Genomic DNA, 14,695 nt, shown 5'->3' on the forward strand with positions numbered 1-14,695 from the left:
CCCCATTGAGACACTATGACACATCATGGTGATGAAAAAAAGCATGAGTAAAGTATTCAAATCCTCTTCTTGTCTGATATTGTAAAAATCTGTAGTGACTGTACTATGAGTGATACCTCTAATAAACTGTATGAATTTAACATCATTTTATGAGCAGGGATAATTATTAAAAACATTTCTAGCTATGATAAATTTCCTTTGAGAGCATATTTCTTCAAATTCACTTTTGAAAAATATAAGCAACCCTACACTGCATAGAGGTCCTGTCTTCATTTTTACTTCTACTGCATGTCACCACACTGTAAAGTCCTCTAGTAATGAGAATCACATTGGAGTGACGTGTTATTTTGCAGTTTAAATACAGTTAGCTTCATCTTAAAAACCTATTTTAACATTTTAAGTTAAACATTTGGTGCTCAGAATAACAAAAGAATCAGTTTTGTCTACACAGCAGCAGCAGTTTTGTAATATTGTGTTAATATATACTGAGTCAGATACTATGATTACATGTTTTCCAGCTTAATAAATGATAGTTGTTTTTGGTATAGTGCAAAGATGTGCAAATAATTCCATTTACTTTTGCAGAAACTGCACTTGAAACAAATGTCAACCACTAAAATAAAGACAGATAGGTGAAATGGATGAAAACAGTTACCGGACATCATTTTGTCACTGATAAAGAGTTAACCACGGCATTAAATTGTGTACTTGATATATTGGCAGTAAGAAGCGTTGTTTGGCCAATGCAATCCTCGCATTAGCACCACCTGGATGTAAGGCGGAGTATGAACCATTTGGACTCCATGATATGGTGATCACAGAGGATGAAGCACATCCAAAAAAGTCCAGATAAATCACTGTACAAAACATGTCTGACTCTCAGAGTCATGTCAGATGATACCTGCACCCAAACACAACATGAAAGAAACATTAAGTGGAGAATCAAAGCTATGCACGTAAGCAATGATCTCTCACAGAGAAGAGTTGGAGGCTAAAAATGATAACTCTAATGATTGCTAAAAAATAAAAACAAAACAAAAACACTTGCGTTGTTATTTAGCTGCATCTTGTGCCTTGCATGGCTTAAGAGGCTGTGATCAAAATGGTCCACAAATACAGTCGTTAAACTGGAAAATAAAAAAGGAGTTGCTGTGTGCTGTTTTAGAATAACCAACTGGTAGCGGGTAACAGGGATGGGGCAGGTCTTAATGGTGAAGCGAACTGAGTCCCAACTCAGGACTGGATCCTCTGTAGGAGACTGAGCCTACACCTTCTTCTCCCCAAGTGGGGCGATTGAGCCTCACAGAGGGCAGAACTAATGGTGCGTTCAGGTGGTTCTTGTTAAATTTAACACCAGGCAGATGCACCGCTCTAATGACAACATATATTCATGTGCATAAAACTATCCAACTCAAGGTCCTCTTGTTCTGGAGCTTTCAGAAAGTCCTAGAAGTGTTCAGAGTAATGGAAATTTTGACCATCACATCTATAGTTCCACGACTAAACCAACTAACTAAACTCTATCTGCTGAGGAGGACCATATGATATGACTGAAAGCTACAGAATAACTGAGTAAGTGACCCTTGAGTGGAGTTTTTAAGTGAAGTTTATTTCAAGCCTTTTCTATTTGTCTAATCAAAAATAACCAGGTGGATGCAAATATCACCACCTGATATTTGCCAAAATATCAGAATCAAAAATCGCTTCCTCTGACTCTTAAATTTATAAATAAAGACTACAGATAATGACTAACAGGGTTCCAGCCCCTCATTTGGGACCCAGCAGCATTAACCCTAACCTCGACCCTCCCCTTCGCCACACCTGATTGGCTGAGCAGCATCCAACGTTACATCCCATCATGTGATCATGTGATCCTGGATGATGTTGATGATGGGCTCCTTGGGCTTCTCGGTGAGAGGCAGCGCGGGGCTGTAGGGCGGCGCTGCGTTGTTGGTGGACAGGTGGTGGAAGGCCAGTGATGGGTGTTTGGCTGGGCTGCACAGACGCTGGAAGCGCTGCAGGGGTCAAAGGTCACAGTTAGTTGTTCGTTGTTGACATCCCTATCACTCACAAGTCTTTCTGTCTTGTGTGTAATTATCATGGAAAAAATGCACATCCATAAATTGTAAATGTGTAGATTTATGCTAATAATACATTATCAGAAGCACATGGTGTTAAACAGATTAAAGGGAGCACTGGTATAACCTGCTGCAGGGTTCCCGGGGTGGTGGCGAGGGCATAAATGGCCCAAATGGGAAGCAGGGAGACAGACGAGAAGGTAAGGAGCCAGCCCAGCGTGGTGGCCCAGACTGGGGCCACCAGGCCTTTCCCCAGGCTCAACGGAGACCAGCACACCAGGGAGAACACAAAGGTAGCCTGACAGAGAGAAACAGGACTCTGACATCTGAACTCAAATGACTCAGACCAAAAAACATTTTACATTTAGGTGATTTTGTTAAAACAGGTTAAAATATGAATGATATCTGTATGTTCAGTGTGACGTTCCACGATGCAGAGACGCCAACAGTTATTGATTTAGACACATTGATGGACACATGCGTCATCAGAGTGAGATTGACTGACAGGCACGAGGAGGAAATGATGGTTACGTGCGTACTATTTCACAGCCAGCAGACGCTAAACAGTGTGAAAGCGGGTCAGCAGGGAGGGGTCACTCACAGTGCACACAGCTGGGGTCAAGTATTTCCAGCACAGCTTGAAGACAGGCAGTGGGCTGTAGCCGGTCATATCCCTGATGTTGGCGCTGAAGCGCTCGGCTCCTGCAGCCAAAACAAGGAACAGCGTGAGCGGTTGTGGTTTGGTTTGACATCATGGTTTGGTTAAGACTGGCTTGTTGTTTTTGGTGACGGTGGCCAAGTTGGGTTAGAGAACTTTTTTTTTTTTTTGCCTGGTTTTCACCACTACAGAAGAAAATACTGGAAAACTTTCTTGAATATGAAAATATTGCTTTAACCTGACATTTTATTGTTTATATTATGCAGTAGCAAGGCTAGGATTAGCGTTAGTAGTAACAGTATTTGTGACAGTAGTAGAAATGGAAATGACTAATTATAGTAACGGTAACTGCCAATTAAATATGATGTAAGCAGTAGTCATGGCGAGACTGGAGGTGAAAACACACAAGTAAAATTTTAAATATAAAAAAAAAAAAAAAATCTATTCATGTCGTATCTGAACAAAGTCAATCTGCAAATGAAGACCATGAAATGTGGCTGAAAGCAACGAGAAAGCTAGTAAGCAGACCTTGAGTTAAGATTTTTATGAGGTAAAATACACAAAATTGATGTGGTCCTAAAGTCAAAGTTAAAACAGGCACTTTGGCATTTACAGCAGACAGGGATCATTTTAAAGCATTTGTCTCACTTCTGATAAAACACAGGATTTATTTACAGCCTGAGATCTCAGCTATTTATTAGTTAATTAAACATCATCACAACCTAGAATCATGGTCCTAACTACACAACTAAGACTGAAGTTGAAGGAAAATACAAGTTTTTTTTTCCCTTTGCAATTATTAATATTTAACAGGAAGTGAAATGCCCTGCCTGCCCTGTCATGGGTAGTAGCACTTATCCCTCCTATTCTCTCCTGCTGCTATAGCTAGAAATAGCAGTAGTGTAGTAACAGGTCATAGGAACAGGAGGGAAATTTCACTTTTATCATTGTATAATACATGTTAGAAATACATGTATGCTCACATCAGTATTTACTACAAGTTACAAAGTATTTTTTATGTGTCTCTTTCTAAAATGATGTAAATGTCATTGTGGACTCCCCTGGGTTTCAATCCTAACTCTGTCAGCCAGCACCACATTACCAGTGACAGAAGAGTGTTGGTGTGTTAGTGTGTGTTAGAGTCCTTCAAAAACTGTAAAATCCCACACTCATAAAAAGGGGGTAAAGGTGCAGTGGAATCCTGACCACTGTGTTACCCAGTTCACTTAAAACCCCTCTCCTCAACTCTGCTGCTGCTGCTGCACTCACCTACTGCTGGGAGAGCCATAAAGACAGACTTCTTTGCTATTCATATGCACACACACATACGCACACACACACTTTGTTAACCTACTCTTACACTTATCTGTTGTCACTTGCAATGGCACAGTGATCACACTGGGTCTTCAATCTTTGACTTATGCAAACGTAATTGTCTAAACTGCAGCATTTGTTTGTGTTGTCCTGGTATCTGTACATGGTACATTCCACTCATCTCACACTTAAACAAACAATGTTTTTGTAAATGCTTTAGAGTCTTAGGTCTGGCTGGGATAGGGGCTCCCTGGGGCCGCCAGACTGAGACTGAGAGGCGACGTGGCCCGGGGGCTGATTTAGGGCCCGGAGGAGACAGACGGGGGCCTGGCTAGGAGCCAGTCTCCTTACAACAGTGGGTAGCTGCAGCCATGTTAATATACTGTCTACTGACTCCAAGTGGAATGCAGAAGGAGGGGAGGAAGTGGACTGGATGAGTGTGTTTATCAGATTTACTTTCATAAAACGGACACAAAAAGTGTTTTCTGTATTTTCTGAATAAATTGACAATAGTCAAGCTAATATTTATTTGGGTGTTTCCTAATTCAACATAATGTGTAATCCTATTGTCAGACTAATGGGCTCTAACAAAATGTAATTAAATTCAGACATGTAGTGGAATGGGCTGGTTCGGTATCATGGACAAAAAAGAATGTGTGAGGCAACAGAGAGGAGGAAATTAAATGAGAGACAGGGAAGGGATACTGAAGGAAAGGAAATAAGTGAAGAGGATAGAAGGGAGAAGAGGAAAGGAAAGGAAAGTGGAGGGAGGAAGGAAAGGAAAGGGAAAAGAAAGCAGGGAAGAACTGAGTAAAGAAGAGGATAGGAACTTTCCTATCCTCTCTTACTCAGGAGAATGAAGATGGGAGGAGAGGAGAAGAGAGGAAAAGAAATGAGGAAGAAAGGAGGGAGAGGAGGAGGAGGGAAAGGACAAAAGAAGTAAAAGAAAGAAAAGGAAAAAAGGAAAGATGAGCAGATTTGGGATTCGTACCGTAAACCCATCCGATGGCCAGAGACTGGAAGATGGAGAGGAGCAGCAGGCTGGCTCCACTGCAGGAGAAATGGTCATAGATCTGGAACACGTACAGACCTCCCTGCGTCACCGTGGAAACAAACATTACTACATATCCTTAAAAACAACCCAGAAGATCATATACACCTTCACACACATCCATCCATCCACCCTGGGTGTGACCTACCGGCGTGACCATGACCAGTCCGATCAGGAAGCAGACGACACAGACAAACAGCAGCAGCAGCTCTCGGCGGTGACCTCGTCTGATCAGGTGAGGGTAAAGGTCAGTCACTGACGTCATCAGGGCCTCCAGACTCACAAACTGGGTGATGGAGGGGAGACAGGGTCAGCATGTGTGCCGTCAGTTTATTGCTAGACTACACATAATACATCAAAACTAATTCATCAAAGTTGATGTGTGTGTGTCTACCTGTGTGTCCAGCCCCAGCATGATGATCATGAGGAAGAAGCAGACAGCCCAGAGTTGAGGTAGAGGCATCATGGCTACAGCTCTGGGGTAGGCGATGAAGGCAAGGCCAGGACCTGAGAGGACATAACAACAAAGTAAAGGCATTTTATTCAGACAGAAACTGTTTAAATAACATACAGCATATACAGCTGAGCCCTGGATTCATTTTAGGGACTCTGATTAGCTGATCCAGTCGAACCCTATTGCCATTCCATTCCTTCTGAAGGCGTGGGCTCAAAAACAGGTCACATCTATTTTATTATATCTATTATAACTTTAAAAAAAGTTTAAGTAGTTTCCTAAAATGTTTTAGTAGCAAATGTCACTCAAACAAGAGTAAACTGTGTATTTCTTCTGGACTATTTTTAGCCGCAGATAAATACACATTTTAGTTTTCTTGTACCGATGGTGCACAGAGGCATGAGCTATTTCAGAATCTGGCTACACAGACTTTTTAGTGAGATGGTTTTGGTCTGTTAATGCAATTTGATAATAAAAAGTCAAATACAGAACGTGTGGACTTGGTAAAGTCAGAAAGTTGGAACTGTTATTCATTCGCCTGTCCTCACAAATTAGGTGCTGCTAAGTTTGTAGATGTAGACTGTGTCTGGTTTTGTTTGTAACAAAGTGGATAAGGAGAAGAAAGCTCTGTTAGCGCTGCTTTTAATTCAGCAAAGCAGGGTTATATAAAGCTTACAAAAACATAGTCCCTGCTGCACGTACTGTGCAGCCAGGAGAGCCTTTATGTAAGATAACTATGACATGTGATAGCTCCTAACATTTGTCTCTTCTCATACCCTTAGATTCAGATTTTAGATTAATTTATTAACTAAAAGGTTAGCTTCTTTTCTGCTTTCTCTTAAGCCTTTTCCCCTAAATGCCTCCCCATTTCCATCCCCAAACACTATTTCACCTGACTGAGCCACGGTGGCTATGTCCACGCCCTGCTCCTCAGCCATGAAACCCAGCACCGAGAAGATGGCGAAACCTGCCAGGAAACTGGTGCCGCTGTTCAGGAGGCACAGCATGAAAGAGTCCCTGGAGGGACACACAGGAATACAGAGATAAATAATTAAAGCGGTGGAACACAAAAAACTAAATGTTCTTAGCTGACAAGTGCCTTCAGCAAAACCGGGCAGACTACAGTGAGGTCTTGATCTCGGTCTCTAGCTCTGTCTGTGTGTGTGGGAGTCCTAGAGTGTGGGAAACATGGCAACGAGGGCTTTTCTTTAAGGTGTGGCTGTATCAGCGTGTTTTCTCTGTCCATTCCAGCCATTCCTTCTGGAAGCCATCTGACCAGTGGGAACTCGCATCTTACATTTCAAGCGAATATGGTTTGTCTGAGGCCGGAGTGTAAGTGGATGGTGTAGGGGCTGGAATTGCTATTGCGTGGGTTGCGGGTAGTGACAAAGTGTCTCACTTATAGCAGTCGTTGTTGTATTTGTTGTAACTGCCCAGAGCTGTGAGACTTCCCAAGCAGATTCCGTAAGAGAAAAATATCTGGGTACCTGCATCCATCCATACCTACAGAAAGAGAAAATGAGAGAAAGAGAGAATGAGAGAGAGAGAGAATGAGAGAGAGAGAGAGAGAAGAGAAAATGAAAGGACAAAGGGGAGGCAAGTCAACAAATGGTGACCGATAACTTATGGGCAGAGATTGTGTCTGTATGCACACAAGGCACAAAGTTTTAGGAACCAAACAGTTCTCCCTGAGAGGACGTGCTCACTGGGGACCTTTTTTCTCTTTGCATTCACACCACTAATAGGAACACTGAAGCAACACACCATCAACCAGCATCACTGCACACTTGTGTCACACTAAGTTCCCCCTGTGCTTGTAGAGTACCAACCCTGGAGCAAGGGCTAAAAACGTCCCTCTAAGACCTCTGCTCATTCCCAGCTCTTTCAGTGCAGACAATAATAAAGTGGAGGTTTCTCCAATGTGTCTGAACTTCATAAGAATCTGCAGATTGATGTAAAATGTGCACTGAAGTTTTAATAAAGCTTAATAAAAGCCAGAGTCCCTGCAGCCTGTGTAATGACAGCAGCAGTTAGAGTATCTAAGATTTTAACAAATAACAGCGTCTTGTACTAAAGGCAGTGTGCTTTGGTGATTGCTCCTCAAAATATCTGTATTTAATTTAAATACCTTCATCTTTTTTAAAAACTGGAATATCAATCAAACACAAATCCAATAAAGCCATTTTCATTCATGCAAAATTGGAAAAACATGCACACAAAGTAATGAAACTGATGCTACATATTATCTTTAATGAGAGGACAATCTAACAAACTCCATGTGATGCGTAACGGCTGAGAACAAGCACTTTCAGATTTGTATCAGACTGGTCACCCAAGTAATGGATATTAATGGACTTTATATTAAAGTCCTACCACCGTACTGTAGGTCTGACAATACACATACTCACCTGTCAGTGCGGCTTCCTACTTATAGCAGCCGCTATACCACCTGAAAGAACGTCTGCCAGACATCTGAAGCGTGTGTGTTTTTGTACCTGTGGGTCTGCCAGGCGAGTGTGGTTGGGTTTGAGGTAGTAGATGATGCCCTGGGTCGCTCCGGGCAGGGTGGCACCGCGCACCAGCAGCACAAACAGCATGACATATGGGAAGGTGGCTGTCAGGTACACCACCTAGAATGTACACACGGACGTGGGGGGGTGGTCAGGACGGCACAGGGACAGAGAAAACAGGAAGGACACGTCTTGTGATGTCCTCAAACAGGGATGAAATACTAAAAGAGGGAACCCTGGAAAGTTGGAGTCTTAAACCTGTTGACAGATGGTGGTGGTGGTGACACGACAAAATTACTGCAGTGCCCAGTCGCTTATTTCATTTGCTGGCCCTATGAAAGCCCAATGTTTCCAGCATTGCCACCCCTCAGGGTTTTGTAGCTGCAAAAAAAAAGTTTGACTTCTAGAGGATATGGCCACACTTATTTTAAATCAAAGGATCTCCTGGTAACATTTTGTGAAATTGACACCAGTGAAAGTAGCCGAATAGACTATTAGCAGTTGCTGTTTTTAATGTACCCATACATGTACAGACAACTATCACTGGATTACTTTGAGAGGGAAGAAAATTTCAAAATGTGAAGAATCTCAGGCAAGTTCTGCAGGCTCTGAAGGCTGGAAATTATTTGTCTCAAGGTCATTACAGTGTTATCAGGAGACAATGTCATGACAACCTGCTTCTCACAAATGCTAAATGTCCTTGCTGCTTCTGCTTGATGTTGGTGAAATATTCACATCAGAAACAAAACAAAAACAAAACGATTCCCAGACATAGAGAGGAGGGAGCAGTGAAGGTGTCATGCCACGTGATGATTTTTTTTTCTCACCTTGCCGGTGGACTTCACTCCCTTCCAGACGCAGAAGTAACAGACAAGCCAGACGACGGCCAGACACAGAGCCAGCTTCCAGCTGATCGGGCCCAGCTCGTCTAAGTTGCTGGACAGGCGGAGGACCTCCCGCCTAGAACACACACATTGCTGTTAATGCCTTGCACCAGGCGCTATCCCGAGCCGTATGATCGACACCCTGCAGTTAGAAACCAAAGCACTCACTCCCAGAACTCCATTACGGGAGATGAAGCGTTCTCAGGCAGGCTGCTCACATTGGCAGTCTGGTTGTGGCGGTCGAACAACACACACGCCTCTGCAGACGCACACAACAGACCCTAGTTACACTTTAAACGTTTTACACAGCAGCCACAAGTTGCACTGACCTCCAACTTCCTGTCTTTACTGACCAGTGTTCCATGTGTTGTTACAGTGCGACCACGGCAGCTCTGCCTGGAAGCTGTACGACAGGTAGAAGAGAGCCCAGGCCAGGATGACGATGTAGTAAACGCAGCCATGCAGGATCATCACCTGGCTTGCATAACCGAGACCTGCAGAGACAGACAGAGACAGGGTGTGAGAGTCAACACAGGCATTTCTTACTAGTATCTGATGGATTACAGGATCAGACAAACACAAATAACTGATCTTCAAAGCATTAATGTGCAAATGTTCCAAGTCACTTGAGCTTCAAATGAAAGCATCCATTTAGTGAGACACTCGACTTGCAGCCCACAGCTAGTGCATCTTCATTAGGAATGAATGATGGTCTTATGAGGCTTTGAGTGGGTTAGAGAGCGTAGGATGTTTGCATAGACAAATAGCTGTCTGTGGCATCCTGTAATGAAATTCAGGCTTTTATCCGATGATGGAATATGAAATGTGCAAACCAGTGAGGAATTCCTACAGAGGCATGTCTTTGTTTGAGTGAGTCTGCCTGTATGAGTCAAGGTCTGCTTTACAAGAATATGACAAAAATGATTTAGAAGCGTGGCTGTTGATGGAGGGTTGCTCACACTGCCGCTAGTCAGTGTTATGTTCTACTTTGAAGGAATCTGTGAGTCAGGTTGGGCCTTTGATAAGGTGTTTACACCCACTAAACTGGGAGAAGGCAAAAATCCACCCTGCTGAAGTGTCCTTGAGCAAACAGTGAAACTGTTCAAGGACTAATCTGCAGCCAAGGATGCCAGGCAGAACAGGTGACTGCCCTGAAGCCCCAACAACCTCCCCACAAGGTCAATTTAGTAGATCTTGTGAAGCCCAAGTTGCACAATTGTACTGACTGTACACAGAGTGGGAGGAACAGGGGCCCAGCAGCTCATTTTTGGCCCATGTCCCCCTAACAGGTAAGTCTGGCTCTGTCAAATCCTTTAAAAACAAAAAGAGCATTTCTGTTTTTGGCTCCAGTGAGGTGCTGCGTAACCACAAAAGTTACTGCTTTTCAAACATCGACCAATCACAGCTCAGTCATATAAAAGACTTACAGTATTTCCGCTATGTGTTGCTCAACCACAAGGCAGCATAGATGTTGACTGCTGCTGTTTGCATTCACATCATTTAATCCTAGTTAGTCATTCCTCTGCATCTATAAATAATATAGCTGTGCAGACTGATGGATCAAAGTCCTCAAAGGGCGGTCCAGCTTGATAACCAAAGGAAAACTGTAAACAGATGGAATCTGTACAGGTCTAGTTAAAGAACTTTTCCTGAATGCATTCCTTCACTGTCTCTTTGTCTAAGCCAGCTTCCATCCCTGAAGGGTTTGGATTATGAAGGATCATGTGTACAAGCTCAACAGCTTCACACAGTGTTTTATTTCTCTCAAAAAGCGTCACACTGATCAGGGCAGGTTCAATTTCACTGGTGTAATTGTGTGTTAAGTTAATGCTTAACTATGATTCTTTGTTTGGACTGGAGGGTACCGTGAAAACAAGACATTCAACCTCAAGTGTTTGTTTTTATTGGCAGCCAGAGAGCGTGTTACCTTCTTCACTCCTACTAAATTGTTTTCATACACAAGCTCAGACTCAATGTGAAGTGCACATGCATGCAGCAGGCAGGGACTGCCAAATATTCTGATTGCAGATTGCAAACTGTTTATATTGCTTTTGTATTGATGTGGACACAGGAATGCTTTGAATGCTCGTGCCAGTGCGGGGAAAGAAGAGGAAAAAAGACAAAGGAAAATAAAGGAGGGAGTGGAATAGAGAGAAAAGACAGTAAGAATGAGAAGAGATGCAGTCAATGAGGGAAACGACAGAGGGAAGAGTGAAAAGACTTAAGCACATGGGGAGATGTTGGCAAGAATTAAGTGTTCTTATTCTCTCGTGTCCCTGTTAATTATTCTGGTATCTCTTGTTATATGTCAACTTTCTGTTAATTTTTAAAAACATTTTTTGTGAACATTAACATTAAAGTACAATTTAGAATAGAATAACTCTTCTGTACTCTGGAGCATGTACACAAATTCATCCAATCAAATCTAATAGATTTGGGGAGAGCAGCTAACCCCACCCATGAATATAATCGCAAGCAACTGTTCACTCGTTAGTCGTAGTTACAAGCAGAATGATATCATGGATCGGTGGTGAGTTTACATTCCCCCTAGGGAAATTATTATCATCACTCCCCAGTCCCTGCTGAGGGGAACATGAGGTTCTCATAGAGTGGAGGTCATTATTGTCACTCCCCAATGCCTGCTGTGCAGAATCTGTTGTACCCTTGTTACTCCCCTAAAGCAAATCCCCGTGGAGGGTGACAAAACATCAGCCCACCATCAACACTGTCCACATTCCACATTCACACAGTCCATGACACATCAGTTTGAGGTGAAGACAACAGCAAAGACACAGCAAAAACAAGGCAGTACTGTTTAAATTAAAAAGGGCAACCTGAAAAAATTAGTTGATAAGTCGTTTGGTTGATCAACAGGAAATTAACTGATAACGATAATAATATATTATATAATTTAATTCATGGATTTTTTAAAGCAAATTAAAAAAGAAAAAAAAAAAATCTTTTTGACTAACAAATGTTTGAATACGTTACCTTAAGCTCACTTCTTAACATGTTATGGGCAAGCAATTGATTAATGGAGAAAGTAATCTGCACATTATTCAATGATAACAATAACTGTTGGCTGCATACTACAATATGGAATACAAGATAACAACAGCACAAACTGCAGCTTAAAATAGACCGATGACATAATTAGATAAGTGCACCTCCAAATAATGGGCAGATAGTCCTCCAGGCGCTGACACCTCCCAGGCTGGTGAACTGTCCCAGCGAGGTCTCCAGGAGGAAGAGGGGGATGCCGCACAGCACCAGGAACAACAAGTAGGGCACAAAGAACACACCTGGGCACACACACATAAGGTGCTCGGCTTGTAAGGACCTTCAATCATTCCATTCAGTAAAAAATATAACCCTAAAAAAAGCTTTCCATTGTAAACTGAACTCTGTAGCCAAGTAATAACCCTACATTAATCCACACACAGTTATAAAACTTAATGTATTTTAATATTAACCCTAAATTAAATTCCCAGTCACTAATCTGACCTGATAAAAAAGCAAAAACTGACACATTTTGGAGAACTTTCATCATCTGTCCATCTTCAAGAAGATATCTTCTATCATATCAAAGGTGTAAAAAAACTAAATAGACAAATCCCCAGCTCTAACAAGCATCTTGCAAGTGTCATCCCTAAAATTAGAGAATGGGGAAAAAGAGGGGGAAAATTTACAGAATGCCATTTTTTAATGAATTTTAGCTGTAACTTCTGTGTGCTTTACCTCCTCCGTTCTTGTAGCAGAGGTAGGGGAACCTCCAGACGTTGCCCAGGCCGATAATCTGCCCCGCCACGGCCAGGAGGAACTCAGCCTTGCTGGCCCACTGGCCTCTGGCATGCAGGGTGTCTTTGGTGGCTCCCTTCCCATTGGGGAGGTTCCCTTGCTGGAACTTGTTGAGCAGCGGGTCCCTTTGCTGGGGAGGCAGTTGGTCAGTCATGACTGGCTCCGGCAGAGACACGCACACGCCCCTGAGGAGAGGAGAAACACAACAGGTTAAGAGAACAGCAGAGAAGAGAGAAGCTAAACAGGGTGACACACTGTGTAAAAAAAGCCATGGATGCTGCATCAGTTAGAAAACAAACGTTCAAAAAGGAAAAAGAACACAAAGCAAGGTTCTCTCACATCCTCACGGCCGGGATTGAATAACCAGAGTGCGGTTATATTTTCTGACAGTTGGTCTGGCTGCCTCAGTTATCTGTGATGTGTGTCTCAAGGACGAACTTATGTGGGTGTGTGTCCTTTATCTGTACTCTGCAGCACACTCAAGGCCTAAATTTGGCCCACTCTGGCTCATGCATCTGGCTGAAGACTTTTTGTTTCATAACTTTATGTGAAGTGTGACATCTCTCAAACTAACAAGACATTTTTGTCAAAGTCTCCTTCATATTTCATCAGTGTTTATGTAAGGACCTCTTTGTTAAACTCTGAGTTTATCATGTTTATTTCACACTTTCACTGTGCTGTGTTTTTAATGTGGTTTATTCAGGGCTCTTTCCACAGAGAGAACACACACGTAGTTGTGATTTGACTTTCTAAATGATGCATAATTTCTTTTTCTTTTTTTTTAATTTCTACGTATCGTATTTGTAACAGTAGGGGCTGTAATGGTTGTTGCACAGGAAATACAGATTAATTCATAAGGAACTTGAATCCCACTCTTCCTCCACATTGTCCCCTGCTGAACCATGTGACCACATAAAACTGATGTAACGAACATTTCATAAGTCACCTTTTACCATCACTGGTGTGCTAGCGAAGCCACTATAAACAAGGAGATAATAACAATGTAACAGTACAATGGGTAAATTGTAGGTTTGTATGCTACACATGTAACTGTCGCACATGTAACATGTATCCTAGTAGGTTTCAGGATAATGTTACGCTATCAGTGAGGAATTGAACAGCAGAGGCGTGGTAAAATCTCACGATGCTCTACAACTGATGCTTAAAATGATGTCGCCCGAAACTGTACATTAATCTTCGCTTGGTAAGCGGCATGAAAGGTTCAATTGCAGAGAATTCGACATTATAAACCCTACCTCTGCGTTTCCTGCAGTTCTCTACACCGCGACCACCCCCGTCTCCAGGTGGTCGAATGGTTTGTTCCGGGGCAGGGGAAGCAGTGTGCGGGGCTCTGCCGGCCGGTGCACCGCCTCAGTCCAAACTTATGAAGGGACTATATTTGGGTCTAGCCTGGCACTTGGATGATTACCACCAACAAAGAGGTTACAAAATGAATCACGGGGCATTATGGGTATTGGAGTGTTTTTTGGTGTCACGGCAGGAAATGACTACAATAGAGTTATCCTGCTTGCATTTTTTATTTATTTATTTATTTTTAACTCTGCCGCCACTCTGGGCCCGCCTCCATCAACTTAAGGACACACCCCCCCCCCAGCCCCATTATGTAGTTTTCTTTAATATGGACAGATACATGACACACACACACACACACATATATATATATATATATATATATATATATATATATATATATATATATATGGTACTTATTTTATTGTCTAGTGAATTCTAGTGAAAAAAGTTTCCTGCTAACAATGCACAAATTGCATTCCTGTGTTTGAGCTTGGAGAGTACTACAGTTACCACAAGATATGAGTATTCAGTGATTAATTATACTCCTAAAATTGTCTGCTCTTACAACTTTCCAAAACCTACCAACAGTAACAATAACAGAAATCACAGACATGACAGTCTAATCAATGCTGAT

General features: G+C 42.4%; 1 protein-coding gene across 4 annotated transcripts in view; it reads right to left on the reverse strand.

Annotated features, from left to right (window-relative positions):
- LOC108872971 (sodium- and chloride-dependent GABA transporter 2) overlaps nucleotides 1–14,695 on the reverse strand; it is a 36,088-nt gene that overhangs the window by 478 nt on the left and 20,915 nt on the right. For 2 of the 4 annotated variants that reach the window (XM_051065976.1, XM_018660936.2), the window contains 14 exons: nucleotides 12,688–12,932; nucleotides 12,117–12,251; nucleotides 9,303–9,443; nucleotides 9,118–9,208; nucleotides 8,893–9,025; nucleotides 8,051–8,185; nucleotides 6,955–7,058; nucleotides 6,448–6,572; nucleotides 5,496–5,608; nucleotides 5,250–5,387; nucleotides 5,042–5,144; nucleotides 2,680–2,780; nucleotides 2,206–2,376; nucleotides 1–2,015 (listed from right to left, as the gene is read on the reverse strand). The exon at nucleotides 1–2,015 is cut by the window's left edge and continues 478 nt beyond it. In XM_051065976.1, the coding sequence (XP_050921933.1) occupies nucleotides 1,857–2,015; nucleotides 2,206–2,376; nucleotides 2,680–2,780; nucleotides 5,042–5,144; nucleotides 5,250–5,387; nucleotides 5,496–5,608; nucleotides 6,448–6,572; nucleotides 6,955–7,058; nucleotides 8,051–8,185; nucleotides 8,893–9,025; nucleotides 9,118–9,208; nucleotides 9,303–9,443; nucleotides 12,117–12,251; nucleotides 12,688–12,901 (1,863 nt within the window). In that variant the 5' untranslated portion in view covers nucleotides 12,902–12,932 and the 3' untranslated portion in view covers nucleotides 1–1,856. Of the gene's footprint in view, nucleotides 2,016–2,205; nucleotides 2,377–2,679; nucleotides 2,781–5,041; nucleotides 5,145–5,249; nucleotides 5,388–5,495; nucleotides 5,609–6,447; nucleotides 6,573–6,954; nucleotides 7,059–8,050; nucleotides 8,186–8,892; nucleotides 9,026–9,117; nucleotides 9,209–9,302; nucleotides 9,444–12,116; nucleotides 12,252–12,687; nucleotides 12,933–13,086; nucleotides 13,165–14,003; nucleotides 14,195–14,695 lie in introns of those variants that run through there. The other 2 variants (XM_051065975.1, XM_018660935.2) reach the window with 2 other exon arrangements.

This window comes from Lates calcarifer, linkage group LG7_2, assembly GCF_001640805.2.
Source record: "Lates calcarifer isolate ASB-BC8 linkage group LG7_2, TLL_Latcal_v3, whole genome shotgun sequence".
In the NCBI taxonomy this organism is placed as follows: Eukaryota; Metazoa; Chordata; class Actinopteri; family Centropomidae; genus Lates; species Lates calcarifer.